Genomic DNA, 23,470 nt, shown 5'->3' on the forward strand with positions numbered 1-23,470 from the left:
GGTGTTGGCATGTAGAAACGCTATTGTGCAAGACTGTATTAGGAAGGGGCGTTCCAAGGGCGTCGCTCCCTAATAGTGAGCAGCATTTGTATGTATCATGGTTTTGCAACCACAATTGCAGTTGCAAAACACTCGCAGTTTGCCACCTACTTCAAGTAGGCGGTAACCCACTCGGAAAGAGTAAGGAGTCGCCAGGAGATCCCTTCCTCTTTGTGAAGGATGCGAAAATATTTTGTAAGAGCAGGCACTTGTCCCACAGACCACTGCCTGCTCTTAAAAAATGAAACAAACGTTTCATTTTTCTTTTTAAAATGTATCCCATGTAAGGTCCCTTTGATGGGAAGAGGTGGTTTCTGAGATGGGAGTATAATGCAAGTAACCCAACTCAGCCTCCCTCATTGCCAGTCTTCAGAGAGAGTCTCTCTTCATTACTACCTGCAGAGACCCCGTACTCTGCAGCACACTCCCTTCCCGGGCTGATTATCCATTTTCTACCATCTAGCTCCCGTGCACCCTAGCTCACAGCTGACCTTGGGCCCCAGCCCCATATCAGCCACCATCTGACTCCATTTTCATTATTCCCGATAAAAAACATTAGGAGAATTACCCTCAAACTTAAATCATTGAATATAACACTAAAATTAATTAGCACACACTTTCAAATATATTCCACAGTGGTTCTAATGACCCGACTGCTAATTAAATAAACAAAAACAGAAAGGCCATGACAGGACAGGCTTTAGCGCTGGTGCACAAGTCTTTATTGGTGCCCCACCACTGACCTCTTTCTCCGTAGATACCTTTTACTACCACCCTCTAACAGTGCCATTCATCTCTCCATAGCCCCTCCCCCTCATACCATCCTCCTCGGATGTCCTCGCTGCCACCCTCCAATAGTGCCCCATATCTCTATGTAGCCTCTACCCCTCATGACCTCCTCCTCAGACCTCCTCATTACCACCCTCCACCAGTGCCCCATATTTCTCTGAAGCCCCCCTACACCGCATGACCACCTCCTTGGATTCCGCCATTGCCACCCTCCACCAGTGCTCCTTATAGCTCCATAGCCCCTCCCCCCATTACCCCCTCCTCGGATGCCCTCACTGCCACGCTCCACCAGTGCCCCTCATATCTCTGTAGCCCCTCTCTCATATGCACCTCATTGGTTGTATAGCGCTACTCATAGTGTAGGGTATTACAGTACTTTACATTGTGCCCACATTATGCAGAGACAATGAATCATACAAGTATGTAAATCAGCCTATAGGGAATGTCGTATAAGCCAATGAGGATTACCAGGAGTAGGAATCACATGTCATCCATACTGGTGGGCATGTTTTAAGAGAGTTTGGTCTGGAGAAGCCCAAACACAGGATTTAAAGCATACCCCAGTAATGGTGGGGGGGGGGGCTTTACTGATTAAAATGTATATCTGCCCTAACAAACTCTTTATAGCAACATTAGAATAATGAAAGACTGGGGAAGTATTAACTACACAAAAAAAGAAGTTCTAATTATACCTTTCAGGTTTTTATGCGGCTCTTTGATGACAGTTCATAGGTTACTGTCCTGTTAGGATTGTAACTTCTGAACTGCAAGTAACAAAATGATCTCTGTAAGCAAGGCAGTAACCCACTGAGCTGTCCACATAAACTACAGTTTATCTGCATTTCAAAACTACCAACAGACAAAGGATTGCTCTCCAGCAGGATAATTAATCACCAGAGTTATCTGGACATTTTTAGTGTTGTCTTGCATTCGTGTCAAAGAAAGGATTTGTCCCCTTCGCCGTGCCCCTATTCTACCTGCACGAGTGGGCGGGGGCACAGCCCACCTTTCTAAAACGAGATGGTGATTGGGGGGTGAGGGGGCTGTGAAAAAGAGCCCAGGCCCAATCACGCAACTCCTAGAAGAAGAAATATAACATTCTGAGGAACGTTTTAAATTTCAGTGGCCAGTTTCTGTTGTTGGTGCGAGTGGCGGCTAGTGACATTTGAAAGTGGTAAGGAGTAAAGTTAGGGATGACTTAAGTAGCAAGCGAGCACTGCATTTTCTTTTACTCTACTTTAGCCTTATTATTTTAAAGACTGTGTAGCCCCATCAAAAGGGTCCCATCACACCCATTTCAACAAAATCTCAATTACAACAGGAGTATGTGACCACTATGTGCTCCCTGCCGAGAGGCCAAGAATGGATGGCCATGTATTCTGAACACATTTTTGACTGACTGCAGGCACTGTGAGAAAAGTGCAGTGGCCTCAGTCTCCGCCCCAGAGCTCTCAATTGTGTCATAAACACGTAGCGCTGCTGGTGCGACTCGATCCAAAGGACAGGTGCCTGGACTCTTGAGTGATCTGATTTATAAGGCGCTGTCTGCCACATTTCATGTTTAATGTTGCCATATATTTGGAGTGCTTTGCCTGAGCACCAGTTACATTACACAAGGAGAACACATTCAGTTTTGGTTTCCACACGCAGATCACAGACTATACCACTTTTTACCGAGTGATTGGCTGTAATTAAATAAAGCAAGTCTGTTTAAACGTCATTAAGAGCTGAGCATTTGCTACAGCAGAGTGGGCACAAACCATGGTTCTTAATTTAAAGAAAATCCTCGTGAAGATCTTAAGCATCTTCTGAAAATACGCCACTTCCCAGCTTGAGGAACATTTCCTCACCAAATGCGGGTAAATAACTGCCTCCCGCATTTTAATCAGCAGAGGAATCTCTGCTGCATCCAGTTTGCTTGGATGAGTCTGAATGTGCCCGATAACATCAATATGGCATTAAATCTAAAATGGTAGAATACCTCACTTCAGCAAAGCCTGACAGAAATCGTTGGGAGACCGGGCATTGCACATGCACGACTTCCTCTCACTGGAGAGCTTCGGAGTTATAAGTGGAAGATAGGAATGGATCCTGGCTGAGGAAGGACAAAACAGCAATATGCAGGGGCTCCAAGAAGGGGTGAAAAAAACAACAAAGCCTCATTAGCACATAAATGGTCTTTTAAAGACCTGTGAAGTACTCGGTGCGCTGTGTGTGTACCCGGGAAGCTGGGGGAAGGGGGGGCGAGGGCCAAGGTTCATGTTTGGGTAGGCCAGGCTCATGTTTGGGTGGGCCTGGCCCACCCGCTAGAACCGGGCCTGCCTCACAGGGCCTGCCTCACATGTTGGCGCAGCAGAGAAAAGGACTTTCATGCCATGCATGGGATGCCAAACACCATTGGTAGAAGTCACATATAACCACATAAGTGCACCCAATACTAACACCTATTTGTGTATTTGTATTCATACACAGCAATGATGACAATTCAATCTCTGACTTCAAAGAGTTCAAAAATCTTTACATACTAATCTTTACATACTAATGGTAAACTCTAGGCATTGCTCCTACGTTTTTGAAAACTTTGGGGGATGGTAACATTTGTAAGCTTCAGTCTGTGAGCATTTATGGGTGTTTGATGAATAAACACCATGCCATAGTGACTTTTAAAGGATTATTGGAGCAAGGCCAGCTTATTCACATGTCAAACCTAGAGCTTATCGGGAGGCAAACGATGCACATGCTGTGTTTGCACACCTCGGACCTGTTCAATTTAAACGTTATTCCCATCCCAAAGTGCTAAGAGGGAAACCTAGTGAAAACTGGGCCCAGTAAATACCGGACCCCATGCCTACGGTATTTTGAGATGCACGGTGTACGCTAGGGACACTGTGCTATTTGCGGGCTTGCGTGTGATTCTGGCCATGGTTTGTAACACAGTCAAAGAACATAGGCACTCAAACAGACACATATCCTTATTTCTCCATTTTCCAGAATATTTACTCCCCCCAGCAATCTATTTACCCATTCCATGGTCAAACGCATGCAGTAGATCAGTATTACAAAACACTTAATTAGAAAAAACTTTGCATTCCTCCGCCCTGACAGGTAATGTGCAAAGCATTGTGTACCGTAGCACATCTCCCCAAATTCCAAATGTACACCCCTTACACAGATCCTTCAGTCTGCCTAGAGCCATTCCAGTAATATGCATTTCATAGGGTGCAATAAGAAGTGCTTTTACACAAATTGCAGTAATCTATGCATCTCCACATCATGGATTTACAACACCGTGAAAATATAGGTTTAAGCAATGAAAGTTTATTTCTCGCTGACTTACAGAAAAATACCACTGCTGCGAGTTTATGTTTTTTAAACAAAAGTTTTGGGTGAAGTGTCCTTAAGCCCAGGGTTCTTGTTGACATTTTATAGAAAAGGGGTTATTGAGCAGCGGTTACAATTCTATTACTAATAAATGGCCGGTATCTTACCAAAAATATCAATAAAGACAAGTGGGTGTTGTTGTAGATGAAGGCACAAGGGTGGGAGAAGTCTTTAACAATCGGCCAGGTTTACCAGACAGGGTATTAGAATTTCAAATGGGGTTCATCTATTAGATGAAGGAATCTATTTTTGAGTTATGAAAAGGGGGAAGGGACTAGTTTAACAAACGGACATATAAAGGTGTATTGGAAGAGGGTGAAGCGTAAAGGAATAAGATGGTAGAAGAGTCAGAGGGAAGGACAGGCTTGCACGTGGCTTTCCAGGCTTAGTGGGAGCACGTGAGAAAGAGGGTAGGGACTGGTGTGTCAGGTGGGCTTGGGGTTCAGGCTGTCAGCTATGGTGGAGGATGTGGTAGAAACATTTGAAGCACTTGGTGTTGTCTGTTCGTTTCAGAAACTGTCAAACGATAATAGGGCTGAAGTTTACCAGATATGACAGAGAAGGTCAATTGGTTTATCAGGTGGACCCTAAGCAGAAAATTATCGCAGACTGGAGCACACTGTAGTATATTTCATTGGGGTCAGAGGAAAGGAGAGTTTGTCAAGCTGTGGTTCATGAGGCAATGTAGAAAGACAACGTAAGGAGTTGGGATTGGCCAGTTTGGGCTGCATGGCTGCGGGTTATAAGACTTGAGGACAGGTTGTGGTTTATTAGAGCGGCAACGTTCACCAGTGGATGGGGCAATGGGATACGGGAATTGGGCACTGGGAGGGTATCTGCAATCTGTAAAACAATAGAGGACAATGTGTTCCAAAACATGATTTAGGAGACGGGCATTAACGTGGCTCTGAGACTAACGTGGGGTCTATTTCTTGCCCTTCTTGCCCTTTCCCTTCTTTCCTTTGCCTTTTTTGCCCTTTTTGCCCTTTTTCTTCTTTTTGGGCTTCAGGAGCCTCCTGACCAGGTAGCCCTTCCAGAGTGCTTGGATGAGTGTGGCAGCGCGGGTCAGTATTGCCAGTTCCCGCTCTTCTGCCTCTTTCTTCTCCTGCGCCAGTCGTCGCTCCTCCACAATCTGGAGATACTCCTCCTCAAGGAGAGCCATCTTCTCTTTCAGCTCCTCGTGCTGCGCTAGCTCTTCCTCGTACACCACCTGCAGCTCCTCCAGCTCAGTCTGTGGGGAAAAGAAATCAGGGGTTACTGCCCAGCATTACACTGCCCTCTGGAGGCAGCGACCACCACCTACTATCTGGGGTGCTTGCGCTCCCACTCAGAGGCTTCGGTTACTGCATTTACAATGGAAAACAAACCAAGAATGCAGTGAAAAACACAGGTCTCAAGGGATTTCTAACAAACATAGTAGTGGAAGAATCAGGTAATGAATTTTACTTAATTAAGATGATGAATCATAACTTCTGATCATGTCTATGCTGCACTGCTTGTTATATGTGCGGTTTCATAAAACTTAATAAAAAGATTAATAAACAAATCATAACTTCTGATCTAAATCAGTGTAAAACCAGATTTAAATCATGAATCAAGAAATAAAATCAAACATCAAGTCCTGTACAAGAAATGTTTAACACAAACTGCCGCAATGAACATGTCAGCTTCTCATCTGGGCGTAGAGGCATCAGGATTCAATTAATGTCCACTGGTTATTTGAGAGTTGTCCCCGTATGTAGCGGGAGGAAGCAGAAAAAAAGGTTTTTCAAATCAAGAAGTCCGTAGGCATGTACCCCTTATTCGAGTTTCTAGTTAGATGCTGGCAGGAAGCATGGCTTCCACTGTTCGGTTTGTAGCCAGCCAAAATGCGTTTTACCCTTTATTGCTTCGTGCCTGGGGCTTTCTCGAGAGAGTAACTGATGAGTATCAAAAATGGTTTAGAGATAATGATTTGTATGCTTTCGATAAAATTTAAAAACTACATATATTGATAATTGTTTATGCATTGTTTTTCTTCTCTTTCCTTTCATTTACTATTGAATGGTTAAATTGCTTGTTTTCATCATCCACACCTCATCCTATTCCAAAATGGGTGCTACCCTTCCTTCCACACTAATGTGATTTACATTCTAGTATTCAAATGCACTGCCATTGCAAAAAACGCCACCAAGTATCGTTTTGTAATGGCATGCAAACATTCAACCACTATTTGGTACACTGTTTCTTATCCAAAACACATCCAGGAGTTGTGTACCTGACAGACCAGGGATCTAATCTATCACAAATGTATGGTAAGGGGACTCTTTTAGTTAATGATATGATGACCTCACATTATATTTTTACTCCCAAATATGATTCTTAATGGTTAGAACTTTTTCACTGATCTAATATACTCACTAGAGACCATTTCTCCAATATTTTTAAGGTAGATCTACCATCGTACTGCCCTTACATCTCCCTGAATCTTTCCTATCTTCCAAACTCTCCTATCTTAACTATGAGGTTAAATAGATTTTACCCCTAAAGCACTCACATTAAGAATCTGTTTTACCTTTTATGGAGTGCAATTACTCACCTTTGCATAGAGCTACTGCTTGCTGCTTTTTAAATTTCTCTGAAGGACACAAATCATTATCTCTAGATCAAGCTAGAAACTGACAAAAAAAACATTTTGAGCCTGTTAAACTCAAATCGCGAACCCTACCCTTCTCTAGCTCGGTCCAGTCAGCTACCACACTGCAAAGAATTTGCCTCCTTGTTCCTTGAGAAGACCGAAAATATTAAAACTGAGATGTAGATGGCATTTGAGCACCACCTTCTCTCACCTCACTCTAAACCTACCACTTCCCGTACCATCATGCCGACATCCTAAACATCCTAAAAAAAAAACACCTCATGGAACTCTTGCAAGACGATTAAAGAAAACTGAATTTCCAGAATTCTAGCAGATCTCAAACCCTCAAACCACTTCAGTGACCCGCTAACCCCCAACTTCTTCAATGATCAAACGATCGTTAGTCCGTCTTTGGTCCAAGGTTGTTAATGCCCATCTACTTCAAAGCACAATCCCAGACTGCCTAAAGTGTGGGCAGGTCACCCCCCCTAGTCTAAAAAACCAGCAGCTGGTCACACGGACCTAAATATCTCCCACCACACCTACAGCATTTCAACACCGGCAAAGCTCCCTGGAAAGTGTGTACATGTACATCTATGTATATACCAAAAAAACAACCACACTATCTGTAAAGGTTTACTTGGCAGAGTATCTTGCCTTACTTCAAAGATGCTTACCAAGTCATCAGGTAGTCTTAGTATGTGTATATATCTATCAAAATAAAATTAATCAGACATATAGATATTCATCAAAGCCTTACTCCAGAATTTTATCAAAAATATGTTATTTATTATAATCATCATCATATGAAAATACATGTCGATACATCACCCTACAAAACATTACAAAAACGAATAAATAACAAAGAAAACAGTGTACCATACGTTTTGAGCACCACAGAGCTAACCCCACTCATACCCAACTTCATCGCCCATACAACTCTCAGAACATTCATTCAACAGACATTCTCACACATATCAACAACCTTCAGATAAACAAGACAACAATGACACAGAAACCAATACTCTCAAAACTACACTGATAGACGAACAGATGTAACAAAAAAGAAGAGGAAACATTTTCAGAATTAAATTATTTTGCAGTCCCATATGCAACCAATAATTTCTTTATAAGAACATCATTGCTTAAATTTACATACAATCTAACAGTCAAGTCTTGTTATCTAGAGATGAGCCACTGCGCATTTCGGTGGAGACCTGCAATTTTTGGTCACACCTCCTTCAGTCGCTAACATATTCAAGAGTAGGGCGACAAGGGGTGCACAATCTGGCTTCTATCATGCTGCTCCAGATAAAGGCAAGGCTTCCCTCACGCTTATGGTTGAGGAGGCACCTCAGAAAAACTACTATGTCCACTGCTACTGCATATACCCTCAATAATACAAAAACCCATGCTCCGACCATGTGGCATAAAGGGTGAAGCCGGGGCAACTTAATGCACGACGCTGTTTATGTAGTGCAGGTACATATAGAGGCTAAATCCACATCAGTACATACGGGGCAGCAATACATGGTGCACCATCTACTAAGTTTTTCAAAAGCAGAGCAATACTGTGCTCATGGAGCTATGGATTATGGCAGCCGCCACAATCAGATTCAAACACACTCCTGCTGGCCTCCTGGAAATATATGTTCTAGGACTCCCGGCAATTCCATCTGCTTGACCAATTCCAATCTAGTTTTCGCCATGGGCAAAGCACTGAATCAGTACTTACGCATTACAGTGGACGATGCGCTGAAATTGTTGGATAAAAACGAATCATGCCTCCTTATCCTCCTTGACCCATCTACAGCATTCAAAATGGTTAAGTACAACTACCTACTTGACCTACTGGAACATAGGATGGGACTCTCAGGGACCGTCTTAATCTGGTTCACCTCATTTCTCCAAAACAGGACTCAAAAAATCAAGGTTAGTCAGTCTATGCCTAAATCCGTGCCTGTTTCCTTTGGGGTCTCACATGGTTCCTCCCTCTCACCCACCCTCTTCGACCTGTTTATGGTGCCACTAACAGTAATTCTGAGCTCTTCCAACATTCATCATCACATGTATGCAGATGACACCTAATTATACCTGAAAGTCTCCTCCCCTAAAGACATCCAAGCCCTCAACTTGACTCTAAAAAAAAAAAAAAAATTGGCTGACATGCAACCACCCCACACTAATCACACTCTCAAAACGGAATTCCTCCTAATTGCCCCCACCAAACAGTAACCTGTCATTAACAAATGGATAAAGAAACTAACAGCCTTCAACCGCCTGCCTCAGTTCATTGACTCAGCGAGATCACTGGGAATAGATCTCAACAAGAAACTTAAAATGCAGAACCACATTAGTGCTGCCACCAAAGGCAGAAACCTCCAAATGAACATCTTAAGAAAACTAAAACCATTCCTACCCCCCCTCAAGGACTAACTCAGCAGTCTAAGACCTAGTGATTTCCAGGTTGGACTATGAGGTGCTACTCTAGGCGGCATGTCAAAATCCAAAAAGGCCCCCTAAAAGCCCTCCGCTACAAGGCTCATCACTGGATTGAAAAGAAACAACCACATCACCCCTGACTTAAATGCCCTCAACTAGTTTCCCTATGAAGCAAGAATTCAATTGAAAATTGCATGCATGACCCACAAAGCCCTACACTTCAATACCCCTAGCTACCGTGCTCAGAAGCTTGAGCTTTCTGGCGGCTCCAGATCTTCTAGAAGCACCAGACCTTTATTGCTAAAACGGCAGAGGTTCACTAACAAGAAAACCTACATCGCCCCGAGAATTTGGAACTACCTCCCTCTGAAACCAGGCTGAATCCCTCAATGACATCCTTCAAGAAAGAAGTTAAACTACTACTCATGAACGAACTTATTCCTTATATACTTATATATATCTGTAAGCTTTTTAGGACTCAGGAGTACTGCTTGCCTATTATACTATTGTCCTTGATCTAAAGGTCTCATCATTGAGGAGATCCTACCCTCATCTGGGATCTGCCATTTCTTGTACTGTTTCTCACCTTTTTATTTCTCGCCTGACCCAGCGCATGCGCTGGTCTGGCGAGACTTATTGAGAGGGCTCCAAAAAGTGCTACCAGGCCAGCCTAGAGCTACAGTGCATGTGCGAGGGCGCGCGTGCCGCACTTTAGCGCAATTACTTTCACTTTAGCAGCCACACGGCCGCTTTGATGTTTGAGCGTGATCGCAATCGCGATCACTTTCACGGCCGCTTTGCATAGCCAATAGGTCTCGCTTTTGGGACCTTATAAGTATTTAGTTATGCAACTGTTGCATGGCTAAACACTTATAAGGTCCCAAAGGCGAGACCTATTGGCTATGCCAATACTTGTTAATATTGATATAATGTTCTCTGCTCATTAATATGTATATATCGCTCAGATACCCACAAGGGTTTTGTTTGAGCTATTTGAGCTATTTAAACCCTTCAAATAACAATCTACTTCAAGATTACAAGAACTTGATTGTTTTGGAAAAAACTAAATTATTTTCTGAAAAACATTACGCTGCAAGAACTGAACTAAAGAACTTTTTTAAACTGTTGAGATCCTATTTGGTACAGCCTGAAACTCTACTTCAGCTCCCTGCCAACTGTTCTGCAATCAACTAACAGATTTCTTCAAAAGTAAGGTTGGGGACATTTTTGGCAAGTTGATTAGCAAGGACAGATCATCAAGAGCCTCCCCTCTGACCACTTAAGCTCCCTCTCCTCATGGAGGAAAGAGTGATCAAATTAGTTGGCCAAAAAAATATATCTGGTGCTCCCTCAGATCCATGTCCTCTCAAAATAATTCATGAGATTGAAAAAGTGCCTTGATCCTCCCCCTGCTGAAAATGCCTACATTAGATCCCAAAAAGATGAAGAATTATTGCTTTATTTCTCGATTGCCTCTACTAGCAAAAGCGCTGGAAAAATACATGAATTCCATCCTGTCAAAATTTGTGGAGGAGAATGATGTTCTAGACTCAGACCAATTTGGTTTTAGGACAAATAAAAGCACGGAGTCCGCTCTGATTGTGGATGCTGACCGGGTGCGAAATATAATGGACGGTGGTGGTCAGGCTGCTATGATCCTTTTAGGATCTATTGGTAGCCTTGAACACCGTAAATCACGAGATTCTGATTGTGCACCTAGCAGAAATCGGAATTGGAGGCAGCTGCGGCTGGCATGGCTCGCGGATGGGGGCAGGCACGGGGGAGCACAAGGTAAGCACCCGGGGAGCACGGTGGGAGCACAGGGGGATTTGTGATTGCGGAGGGAGCACATTTTTTAAAAAAAGAAGAAAAATCACATACCTTGCCTCCGCCGGTTCCCGCATCTCTGCTCTCCTGCTTTCCTGCTCGGACTTCAAGAACAGTACGCAGGTAGCCACTCTCCCTCCCCATAGCCAATCACAACGCTGCAATGCAGCATTGCGATTGATTTGAGCGCTGTGACACAGCGCTCAGCCAGGGGCTGGAGGGGTGGGCATGTTCATTATGCAGGCTGTAATGCAGCCTGCATGGAGAAGAGGGAAAGTGCGCATGACTGGTTTGGGCGGCCCCAGAGGGCTGACCAAACAGTCATTGCATACTTAGGAGTGGCCATACCACTCCTCCCCAGCCCTGCTCCGTTAGCATAGTAGCCCCATCCACCCGCCTGCCCACAAAGGAAACAAAATGATAATGATAATAACTGAAAGTTATTATCATTTTATGTTTTTGCTTGTAGCACTGCTTGAAAGCAGTGGGGCAATACTCCTCCACCATAGCGGAGGAGCCGCCACTGATTGGAGGCTCAGCCTTAAAACAGTTATGTTCCTTTCTCCCTAAGAGAGAGCATATAGTGACTCTGGTAGACTTGGTTTCTAAGTCTTTCACGTTACCCTCTGGGGTTCCACAGAGCTCCTCATTGAGCCCTACTTTATTTAATATCTATGTGGCCCATCGACAAAACTAATTCGATCCTTTGGCTTTTCTCATGTAGCATACGCAGATGACACACAACTTATTGTGCCTATTTCTAAGAATACTGCAGAGACAGCCGAACGTTTCCATAGCTGCACGGGAGCCATTGTAAAATGGATGAATGTAAATAGCCTCTTGCTCAAGGCATCAAAAACTGACGTTTTCTTTTTTGGGATGAACTTACCACCCTGGAACCACTCTTGTTGGCCACAACCGCAAGGATTCCACCCTGTACCAGCAGCCACTGTTAAGAACCTGGGGATAACTTTTGATTCAAGTCTGTCATTCAACACTCAGACAAACAACCTCACTTCCACCTGTTTCTTTCTACTGCATACAATTAGGAAGATCTTTTTGTACTTATCTTTTGAACTACAAAAAACAGGATAACAGCAGCTATGCTATAAAGATTGGACTATTGCAGCGCCCTAAATGTAGGCATTCATCAGCGCTCGTTGAAAAAACTTCAGTGCCTTCAAAATGCAGCAGCCAGGCTGCTCAAGAAAATTCCTTGTCAGGGACAATTAAAGAGCTCCATTGGCTACCAGTGAAGAATAGAGTCAACTTCAAGGATCTCTGTCTTGCTCACAAAGTCCTACATGGAACTGCATCAGACTACTTAGAAATACATCTTAGTTGGAACAACCCCAGTAGGTCACAACGCTCGACCAATCCCAGGAATATCAATGTTAGTAAAATTACGATTGATTGGCAGGGGGGGGGGGGGGGGGATGGGGGGGGGGGAAACAGAAGGAGTTTTACTCACACTACAGCCCATCTGTGGAACAATTTACCAGAACAAATAAGAGGCCAGTCCAACTTTCTGAACTTTAGAAAACTTCTTAAAAACCCGAATTTTCACTTACTCATTATGAAAGGTAAATAAAACAAGTTTCCACCCTTAGACCCTGTTGAATCTGTATGGTAGGCACTAGCGCCAAGACGCCATTGGCATTCACTCGCTTTAGAAAATGTATCACTATCCAGAAATATCAAAAGCCGTTGCAGCTCCACTGTTGTCCTGGATATTAGAAGGGCATCATCTGGTAAAGTAGGCAGGAGATTTGTTTGCCTCCAAGTTTTGTGGTGTGTGCGTTCACTTCTCCTAGGGCTGTCGAGAGATCCATCAGAAATATGTTGAAAAGCAGGGTGGCTAAGATAGGAAACGGCCTTTACAACGCAGCCTCAAGCACGCATGCCATTTTCCTGCAAGCAGAACAACGCTTTCCTTAACTATGCACATGCCTTAACCATGCACATGTGTGGATAATGCAGTCGGCGTTCTAGCTGTCTGAGTGGAAGGGCAGGGAGAAGAACCAGAAGGATCACTGAAGGAAGGACCGGGATGCAGCATGGTAAGTTGGGCTGGGACCAGGGGTACGTGGGGCTAGGTTTTAGAGGTGGGGGCTGGTTTTAGGACTCAGGGCAGGGGGTGGGGAGTTTTTAGGGCTTAGGGCAGGGGTGCTGGGGTCAGGGTCTCTATTTTGGAGATGGGGTGGGTAGATTACAATGCAGGAGGGATTTATTTTTAGGCTCAGGGCAGAGGGTTAGGGGGAATCTTTACCACATGTATACCTTTACCAATCATGCCTTTACAATGAAATACGTTGTAAAGGCATGCATGGTACCAATTCCCAGGCCTTGCTCAGACTCGGATCATTTGTAGGCAGAAGTTCCATTATCAATCATCAGCGGGCCTCAAAGTCCTTTGCTATGGCACCTTTCCAATGTAATCTCTTTAGGCTAGTAGTTGGTGATGCAGGACCAGAGTGTAGACTTTTTGCCAGTAGCTGACTTTTGTTGCTTAGCTGCAAGGTTTGTGGATTATGATCGTTTTCTGAACGAACATCTAACTTGAAGGACTGTGAGTATCCAAACAAGGAGAGGCTCATAAAGGTGTAATCTGTAATAGAGCATGATTTCAGAACAGTGTGATTTGGTCCTGGATGATGATCCTCTCTTACTTTTCCATTCACTGATCTGAGAGCGTCATGCAAGCATGCACCATGTATCTTCTCTCCAATGGGATTCACTTCTTTTTATCAATGGTATCATCTGATGAGGGATATTCCAAAGGTCATCTTGTAACAATAGTGTTTTGTTTCCATGGCTGTTGCTGAATAGATTTGAGTTAAATTCGCCAGTTAAAACCATGTGTACCCTAGCGTGCTTTTGGCTTAGGTCAGTTATTATTGACTGCAGTTTTGGTATATTCTCATGTTTTATATGGTGGCGGTGGGTGGATGTAAATATTCATGACTTGATATTTGATTTGGTTTTTCAACTTTTTTGCTACTGACAAGTCCAATAAATGTAATGTTAATTTGTATAGCGCACTACTCACCCCTGAGGGTATACAGGCGCTTGAGCAGGTCTCTGCGGAGTTATTTTTATGAGAAATTATGATTTAGCATGTTAATTATGTAAAAAAAAAAACAATCATTGATCATTCTACCACTGTCTTGTGTTCATTTTTACTAGGATCCCAGGCCCATCCAGTTACTAGTATCAGGTAACACAAGTATAGCACCAATCAGAGACAACATTGATGGATGTGTACTGATACTCTGTTTTGCCTACCATATTATTACCATCAATAGTTTTTTGGGCTGCCATGTAACAATTTGATGGTTCTTATTTATTTTGGCTTGAATACTAAATCCAGCTGTGCCAACGCATACTGGCCAGTTAGTTCCAATGACTGAACGGTTAAAAGGGAGACATGCAGGAATTCAACCATTGCCCAATGGCAACAGGAGGTGAGTGAATAGCTTTGGCTACTTAGGGATCTATTTTAGTGTGGGAGAGGCTTCATCTACACTGGCACCACCACTAGCCATTTGCTGTGGTAGCAAAGCTATTCTTGATTCGAAAAGTATGTGTCATTCACTAGTAGCAATTCTGCTGCATCAGTTCTTTCATTAAAAATATAAACTGGTTAGTCACTGCAGAGTTACTATAATGAAATGTCCTAGCTATCGTGAAGGAAAGTTTCAATTCTATTAAGGACGCGGAGGTGAGGATTATGCGTGTCTCTTCTTTATTTTATTGCTAAGCAGCCTTAACAAACATGTAATAATAAAAGACTACAAATCATTTCATTTTTCATTTCAGAAATCTTTATTTCGATCACAGATCATAAAAGATGCATAACATTAGTACAAAAATTTTTAAAAACGAATTAAACAACAGTGTGATGCAGTAGTTAAAACAGTGTTAAAAGAGGGTGCATGAAATTCAGTCTGTAGCTATCAAGGAGTCTTTTTATACGAGTCTTTTTACCCATCGGCTTCGGGTGTACCACATGGAAGTTAAAAATTTCGAGAGGGCAAAGACTACAGTGGGGGAGAGGTCTGTCTTTAAAACTCTATAAGCAGGTTGAAAGGATCTAAAACCCAAGTTCTTAAGTAGGGGGACTAACCAATATTTCCTGCTCCTCTCATAGCCCTTGCAGAAGAAAACAACGTGAACGTCATTCTCCTTTGGATGTGCGCACACTGGGCAAGTTTCTATGGAGGAGCGGCATGTCCAGGACGCTGTGAACAATGCTAAGGGAAGTGTTCCGTATCTCCATTGTAAGAATAATTTCCTCGTTAGTACAGGAGACATGGCATCTAGAGTACTTTCAAGATGGTAAGAATCTTTTACTTTTAGGAACAAATGGGTCAAAGATCCTTCTCGTGTGGCATCGATAGCTCTGGTGAGCATTAGTTCTTGGTATGCTCTCACAAGAACCTTTTTTGGAGTCTTTAGACAGGCGTTTGTAGGATCCGTCCATAGTTCCGGAGAACCAATCTCCTCTAGCATTCCCTTAACATAAATCATCCATGGAATTTGCTTGGCGTTCCGTAGGTGCAGGAATTCCTGTAACTCCTCTCTGTAGTTTGTGAGATCTGGGCTGCACCACAAGCGTCTCCAAAATGTCAAGGGTTGAAGACCTAGCTCCTCAGTTATCGATCGAATTCCCATGTCCAATCTTAGGGGCAGTAGTGGAGTGCTCTGCGGTAGGGCAACGATCTGTCTCAGAAATGTATTTTCCGTTGACTGTAGTTTAGACAGATTGGTGTGTCCCCACAGCTCACCCCCGTATGTGACACCCGCGCGGGCTTGAGTTTTGTAAATATGAATGATTGGGGTTAGTGGGCGATAGGGAGATTTGTTCGCCAGACGCATAGTGCCACCCGCCAACTGAGCCAGTTTGATAGTCACTTTAGTCTGGTGTGACGTCCACGTTAGATGTTCGTTTATAGTAATCCCCAAGTATTAGATGTTATGCACACGTTCTAATTGGACTGTGCCTAACCTAGGTGGAGCTCGGTTATGGGTATTAGGATTCAAAATCATAAATTTAGTTTTTTGAGGATTAATTTCCAATCCACGCTCAGAGCAGAACTCTAAAAAACCGTCTAGGATGCGTTGGATCCCCATAGGGGATTTAGACAACAGCAGGGTGTCATCTGCAAACATGATTGCAGGCACCCTGCTGCCTGTCAACTTGGGGGCATTGGTGTTGGCAATCCTGTTCAGGTGGGCAACTACCCCGTTCACAAAGAGGCAAAACAGGGTCGGTGCAAGGACACAACCCTGTCTAACCCCTCTGCGAACGGGGAAACTATCGGTTAACTTGCCATCTTTGCCGCACCTTACGCGGGCGTAGTTGTTATAATGAAGTCTCATCAGGATTGCCAGAATATCACCAGGGACGTTTAGCTCTTCCATGACTCTCCACAGCCGTGCCCTAGGTACCAAATCGAAGGCGGCACGTAAGTCTACAAAAATAGTATACAAAGTACCGCCCTCGATTACGGCTGTTCTCCAGTAAAGGAGATTCAGCCGGAAAATTTGATCTACTGTCAATACACCCTGTCTGAAGCCCGCCTGATAGGGGGACAGGATATCCATCTCCTCTATCCAGGCCAGAAGCCTGTCCAAAATCAGTCTTCCGAAAAGTTTTTGGCGTATGTCGATGAGACTGATAGGACGATAGTTGGCTGGGAGCAGAGGGGAACCCTTTTTGAAAATTGGAACCACCTCTGCTCCCAGCCAAGTATCAGGGACCTCCATTCCCCCCAGAATGGCATTAAATATTAGTGTAAGATATGGGACCCATATCCCTGGTTCCTGTTTGAACAAGTCCCCAGGCACCCCATCGAGTCCCGGGGCTTTTCTCGCAGCTAGACCCTTGATGGCCTCCCTCGCCTCTTTTTCAGTAAAGGGAGCTCCCGTATGACTAGATGTCTTTATGCCACCAACTGTATTTTGTTCCCCCCCTTCCTCAGCATAAAGCGTCTCAAAGTGGCGCTGCCATATCATGGGCGCTATGTTGGGCTCTATTGCCGAGGATAAATCCTCAGTACCATTGGCGACTATGCGCCAAAATTTGCGCGAGTCTCTGTTAGTTAGTGTTTTAACAAGGTTTTCCCAATAATCCTGGTCCCATTCCGCCCGCGCATTTTCCAGGAGCCTTTTGTAGGATCTTCTCCTAGCTTGGATTTCTTCCTTGCCATAGCGTCCTTTTATAGCAAGTAACAGATGGGCCTTGGATTCCCTGCAAGTGGCGTTGTACCAGGATGTTTTGGACAAGGGGCCTTTCCTTTTCCCGGAGGATGAAAACAGATCCTGCTCTAAGGTGATGATTATGTCTGCATGAATTTGTGCAAGCTTTCCTCTATTGGGATCATCTTGCACCTCCTTTCCAATCTGAAAGGCCCTCTCCAGCAATGGGATGATCCTTGCATATAACTGCGGTATTCTATCTGGACTATTGACCAATTTCTCCCACTTGACTCTCCGCCGATTGTTTTCAAGTAAAGCCCTGCTTTATCTTTATCCGGTCCGTAGGATGTGTCCTCGCCCCCTGGCAGGGAATAAGTCAGTTCCAAAGCGTTATGGTCACTGTCCATTCTTTCAGTGACTTTGAAATCGACTATTAATGGCCACATGAACAATTTGACCAAAATATATTCCAGTCTGGATTCGCTACCTGTTTTATTATAGGTATACATGCTAGGGATGTCCGATTTGCAGCGGCCATTGCAAGCCCTTAGGCCTTGATTAAGAGTGAGGGCAGTTATCTGCAAGGCCAAGGGAGTCCAGGCCCTAAGTGGTGGGGCCACCGTTTCTGGAACAAACCAACATGAATCTTCCTCATAGGAAGGGCCGTCACGTAGTCCAGAAAGTGGTTTGTACTGTGAATTAAAGTCACCTCCCACCAAGCAGGCAAATTCGCAAGGAATGCCTTCTAGGAACCCGGATAATTCATCTATAGTGCAAGATTCTTTTAGCATAGGAACAGGCCTTGAATATATGTTAATGACTAACAGCTTAGTGGAGTCTGACCACTCAAGTAAGACAGCCAATAGGTCATCCGAGGCGGTCTCTAGGCAAGTAGCGTGACAACCTAGGTCAGTTGCTACCCAGGTCGTAAGTCCCCCCGACGGCCTGCCCCTTCCCCCCCACTTTGCGGGTTTAGAGAAGGAGGCAAAGCCCGGAAATAATATTTCCTCACGTGCCCAAGTCTCCTGGAAAAGAAGTATATTTTTGGAGCTAATGTACGAGCCCCACTCTATGGAGTCTATTTTATTGGCTAGGCCTGCCACATTCCAAGAGATCACAGTTATATGCGCCGATTGGGTGGTGTCTAGGCCTGCGGAGACAAAGTTATTAGAGTTAAGCTCAGTGGGCGCCATTTGGCTAGTGGGGGAATAATTTGTGATAGAGGTTATATTAATGGGAGACAGGATGAATTCCGTCATGCCTAATACGAGAGCCGGCTTGTGTTCAACTATGTCAATTGCCCTAGTATGTATATCCGGGACTGGGGGTATACTAATCTCCATCCTGGGAGATACTATTAGAGAACTCCCCACTTCATCCACCTGTCAGTCTACCATTTCCAGACTGCTGTATCTATTGTGGGTGGGTAAATAGGCTGGATAATGTGTTCTGTGTGGCCCTGGGATTCCTCTCCTATATCCTCCACCCCCGCCCCTCCTCCGTGTAACAGTTTCCCAACCAGCCTCCCCCCCATACTGGTGGAAATGATGTATAGGTCTTCCCCTATGGTATTGGGGCACATTGCTCTCCCTGGGGCAGTTTTCCCAATCCTCCAGCAACTCTTGATGGTGCCCCCCTCTCTGGTCCTCTGAATTATAGAGGCTCGAAGGGTAGAAAAATGAAAGAGGAAGTGATTGAATGTTACTGCCAAAGTCCTCGTCAGAAACCCACGTGCAGATTTATGCGACTGTATTCGGGTCTCTAAAGGTGACCAGAATGCAGTCCCCACTAATAGATTTCCTGGTGTAACCCACCCACGTTGCCCTCCTGGCCATGGAGATATCACTGGTTGTTCCTCTCGGAAGGGGTCTATTAATAGAGAGCCAGTTGATAACTTTATTCCTAAGAGAGGTAGTGGATTCGAATGTTGAGGATTTTAATTCCGGGACCCCTACCAGAACTAAGGTGTAGGGTGCTGCTTCTGGGGGGAGGTTTACAGGCTTTTGTCTGCGGTTAGGGTATGGTTTCTCACCAATAGGTGGCGAATCACCCTTGTTATTGGTTGCGGGTATAGCAGTAGCTTTAAGCGGGGGGGTTATTTTTGGAGTGACAGTTACTATAGGCTGGGTTGGAGTTGGGTCCTTGTTATCATTTAAGGGTTGCAAGGTCTTATTTAGTACAACTTGTGGAGTTTTGGGGTTTGTGGGTGGAGGCTTATTATCTGTGGCAATAGGTGGTCCATTACCCTTAGTGGGCTTTGGTCCTAGACCCTCTATTGTAGTTTTAATTCCACTATTGTCAAGTTTCCTTGCGTCAACAAGTTGTACAGTGGCTTTCTCAATGCTAACTAATCTAGCTTCGATTTTAATCAGTCTAGCTTCAAGGGGACTCAATAGGGACCTTAGGAGTGTGCCTATGTCCTCCAGTGTGATATCATCAGAGGTAATATCCACTGGCACGGTATTGGTGGACTGTGGTAATGGAATTGTATTATTAATTCTAGGGGGAGTTGTCATTCCCGACTTCTCTAGCATAGAGACAGAGGTGGCTCCTTTCCCCCCTTTGCCTCTCGGTTGTTTGGATTTGGGGGATTTTGTCCTATTATTTTCTTTGTTTTGGGGCCCCCTCTTCTTTTTTTGTATTGCCCCTTCTCTCACCCCCCTATCTCTATCTGTGTTAGGTTCTATAGCTTTAACTGCCTCAGTGTTCTCGGTTAGTGTTGGTAGGGTAATTTGGGTGCTAGGTAGGGCCATTAGGCTCATATCCTCAAGGTCACTTAGCACCTCAATAGTGAACTCTGGATTAGTAGTTGAGGTGCCAGGGAGTGAGCATGATGCTTGATCAATTCTACCACTAGTTGATAGGCAGGATCTAACTTCTGGGGTTCTGGCTTGGGCCATTGGGCCCATTGAGGATCTCCTTACCCAGTCTATTTCTTGGGAGATTCTTCGCTCCAGCACCTCGATTTCCTCGATCAGAAGAGAGCCAGCTTTAGCAAAGTAGGTGTCAATAGGTCCTTTGACAGCTCCGGCCGCGGCTAGGGAAGATGTTTTACTTCTGGTTTCCCTGGTGCTCATTTCGCTGGTGGTTGAGCGGCCTAAATGTGAACATGAAAGAGGAGGGGCCCGGACCGGACTCTCACGTACTCGAACGGCCTCAAACGGCCCGCTCTTTGCCCGGTCTTCGCCCCGGTCGCTCCCGTTCGCTACCGCGCAGCGATAACTCCTATCTTTAATATAGAGCTGGGGTAGGGCGGGGGGCGTGGCCGGCAGGGAGAGCGGCCACAGGTGTGACACGCAGGGACTCCTGGGCAATGGAGTCCCTGCTAGGCTGCTCGCAGCCCTGCCGGAGTGCAGATGGTCCAGGAAGTTTCCAGCTCCCCACACGAGCCTCTCAGTAGGTGCAGGCACAGCAGGACCCGCGCAGCGGGTCCTGCAAGGTGTAGAGTTTTCCGCGAAGAAATCCAGCGACGAAGTCAAGAAGGGTAAGAGCCTCCACACAGTGCTCTGGTCGTCCAAAAGGCAAGGTTTCATATCCCATGAGTCTTTGTACAGTCCAGAAGACAACCATAGAGGCAGTCCCATATAAACAACATCAAGGAACAGCACTTCTTCGGAGGAAACACCTCATCCTGCTTTTCTATCAATAGTCCTGTTTTTGACAAGACGCTGTAAAAAACCAAGAAATCAGCATCAGAAAACTGACAAACATGAGTACTATCTTAGCAACATCAGGTGACCCTGTAACAGTTATTAAAGAAACCGGTTAACCTATGATCAGCAATCATTAATTCACTAAAGCATAGTTAATCTCTCATAGGCATTTCCCCGTAACCCTCTGGAAATATTAATACTTAGGCAACGTGTAGACTTCAGTACTTTGAGGGAGGGTAAGAACAAACTATTCCACTGGGGGGGATAATGCTTGCCTCCGCGTCCTTAATAGAATTGAAAACTTCCCTTCACGATAGCTAGGAAATTTTATATTCTATGTCAGGACCAGAGGCAGGTTCGACAACCAGAGAAACCGTGCCCAAAATAGGTTTGAAGTAGAAAGCCTTAAAGGTGGAGTCTGAGGACCAATCTTCTGCTCTGAGGATGTCCTGTAGGCGCCCTCCAAAGCGAAGGCTTTCAAAGCCATGGCTCCCCCTGTGGAATGGGCTCCGAAGGCCGCAGTATCTATGCCTGCTTCCTGGAGCATCCATCTCACCCAACGGGCAATCGTGGCAGCTGTCACTGCTTTGAAAGGCTTCTTCAGCGCGAGAAAAAGTTGTGACACCCGTGGAGGTCGATATTCCTCCATCATCATTTCATATGCCAAGAGACAACATACTACACACAACTTCAGGTGAGCCGGAAAGGCTGGATAATGAACGACTCTAGTGTTAGACTTTGTTCGTCGAGCAACTGTGAACAACACCCCTTCTTGTGTGAACACACGTGAGGTAACCTCCAAGGCCCAGACATCAGATACCGGTTTACACCAGATGAGGCAAAGTAGTATCACTAGCTTACCCGTCAGCTCCTTATGGGAAAGGTAAGAGTTATCCTGCCAGAATTGCAGAAAACGTAGCACGGTATTAACGTCCCCCAAGGACGAATGTTATGTTATGTTATTTAGTTTTCTAACGCGCGCAGCTTAGCCAAGGAGTGTCCCGGCGAGAGCACAGAGGGACTGAGATGCTCCTCCACACTAAACAAAAGATGAGTTTTTAATATTTTTTTAAAAACCACAGGATCTTCAAAACGAATACCTCGGAAGAGGTGGAAAGGACAGGCACATGTCTCTCAACAATCTACATACCAGAGGATGCTCCCATTATGGGACCTCCTGAATGGGCATGTGGCCTGCTGATGTTACAGATCTACTCGTGTTAATTGAGCGGTAGGCCAAACCTGTGTCTACTAATTCTGACAAGTAGTTGACTATATGGACTACATCAGCCCCCACTGGATCCAAACCCCGTCGCACACCCCAGCGTGACCACTTTCCCCAAGAAAACCTATATCGCTTGACTGTAGATTCTGCCCATGCCTTCCTGATAAGGGAGAAAGCCCTTGCAGAAAGGCTAGGGACTTCCCAAAATTCCCTGTAATCTTCCAACCCATGAGGTTGAGGTTGCCCTCCCGAACCAGAGGGTGCAAGTTGCCCCGAGAGTCCGTCAGCAGACGAGGAGTCTGGGGAAGTTGGATTGGAAAATCCACAGAAAGTTCCAGAACAGCTGGATACCAGACTTGAGATTTCCAACTCGGCTTCACCAATATCACTTCCACCTTCTGCCTCCGGACCAGTGCCGTGACCCTGGGTATCATGGCAAATGGGTGGAAACGCATATCCCAGAACAGGCTCCAATCTTGCAGGAAGGAATCTGTTGCCCTTGGGAGCCAGCTGAAAAACTGGGAAATCTGGCACTTGAGCCATGATACAAGTCGGTCCACCAGACATGGACCCCATTGAGTCATCAGGCTCTGAAAGATAGCCGGATCCTGCTTCCAAGCACTGTAGTCTTGTAGGTGTCTGGAGTGCCACACATCCGTCCGATTGAGTCACCCTGATAGGTATTCCACCGGGACCAATAATTTGTGTGTCAGGCAGTAATTCAAAAAATCCTTGGCCAAGTCCACCAAGAGCTTGGACCATGTGCCTCCTAGCCAATTGATATATCTCACCGCCGAGATACTGTCCATCTTCAATAATATTGCTCAGGAGACCTTGTTGGCCGCCAGGCGCCAAATCACGAAGGATCCAGCCAGAAGGCAGTTCATGTGTAGCGACTCTTTGTGCTCGGACCCATGCCCACCTGTAGTAACATATCCACAACAGGCGCCTCAACCTTGTCGACTGCGGTCGGATTCCATCACCACATCTGGGGCCGATCCGAAAATGGCCCTCCCATTCTAGGCCTGCATATGCTCGAGCCACCAATGAAGCTTCGTACGTGCGTCCTGTGAAAGGGATATCTCCTGCGTGTACATTTAGGCCACGATGCAGCGGGCCCAGAAAGATCGCCTGTATTGAAGATGACAACAGACCGATGATCCAAGCTAAGTGCCGTAGCGAGAGCCTCTCCTTCGCCAGGGTACGCCACAGTTCCCTGTGAATCAGGTTCATCTTAAGCTGGGGCAACCTGATGCATTGCTTCACCGTGTCAATCTCGACACCAAAGATGGTTAT

General features: G+C 45.1%; 1 protein-coding gene across 2 annotated transcripts in view; it reads right to left on the reverse strand.

The window, feature by feature from the left end:
• Positions 1-4,126: 4,126 nt before the first annotated feature.
• DRC10 (dynein regulatory complex subunit 10) overlaps positions 4,127-23,470 on the reverse strand; it is a 178,023-nt gene continuing 158,679 nt past the window's right edge. For both annotated transcript variants that reach the window (XM_085633762.1, XM_085633761.1), the window contains one exon: positions 4,127-5,440. In XM_085633762.1, the coding sequence (XP_085489888.1) occupies positions 5,135-5,440 (306 nt within the window). In that variant the 3' untranslated portion in view covers positions 4,127-5,134. The remainder of the gene's footprint in view (positions 5,441-23,470) is intronic.

The sequence above is a fragment of the Triturus cristatus genome, chromosome 11 (genome assembly GCF_964204655.1).
Source record: "Triturus cristatus chromosome 11, aTriCri1.1, whole genome shotgun sequence".
NCBI classification, from domain to species: Eukaryota; Metazoa; Chordata; class Amphibia; order Caudata; family Salamandridae; genus Triturus; species Triturus cristatus.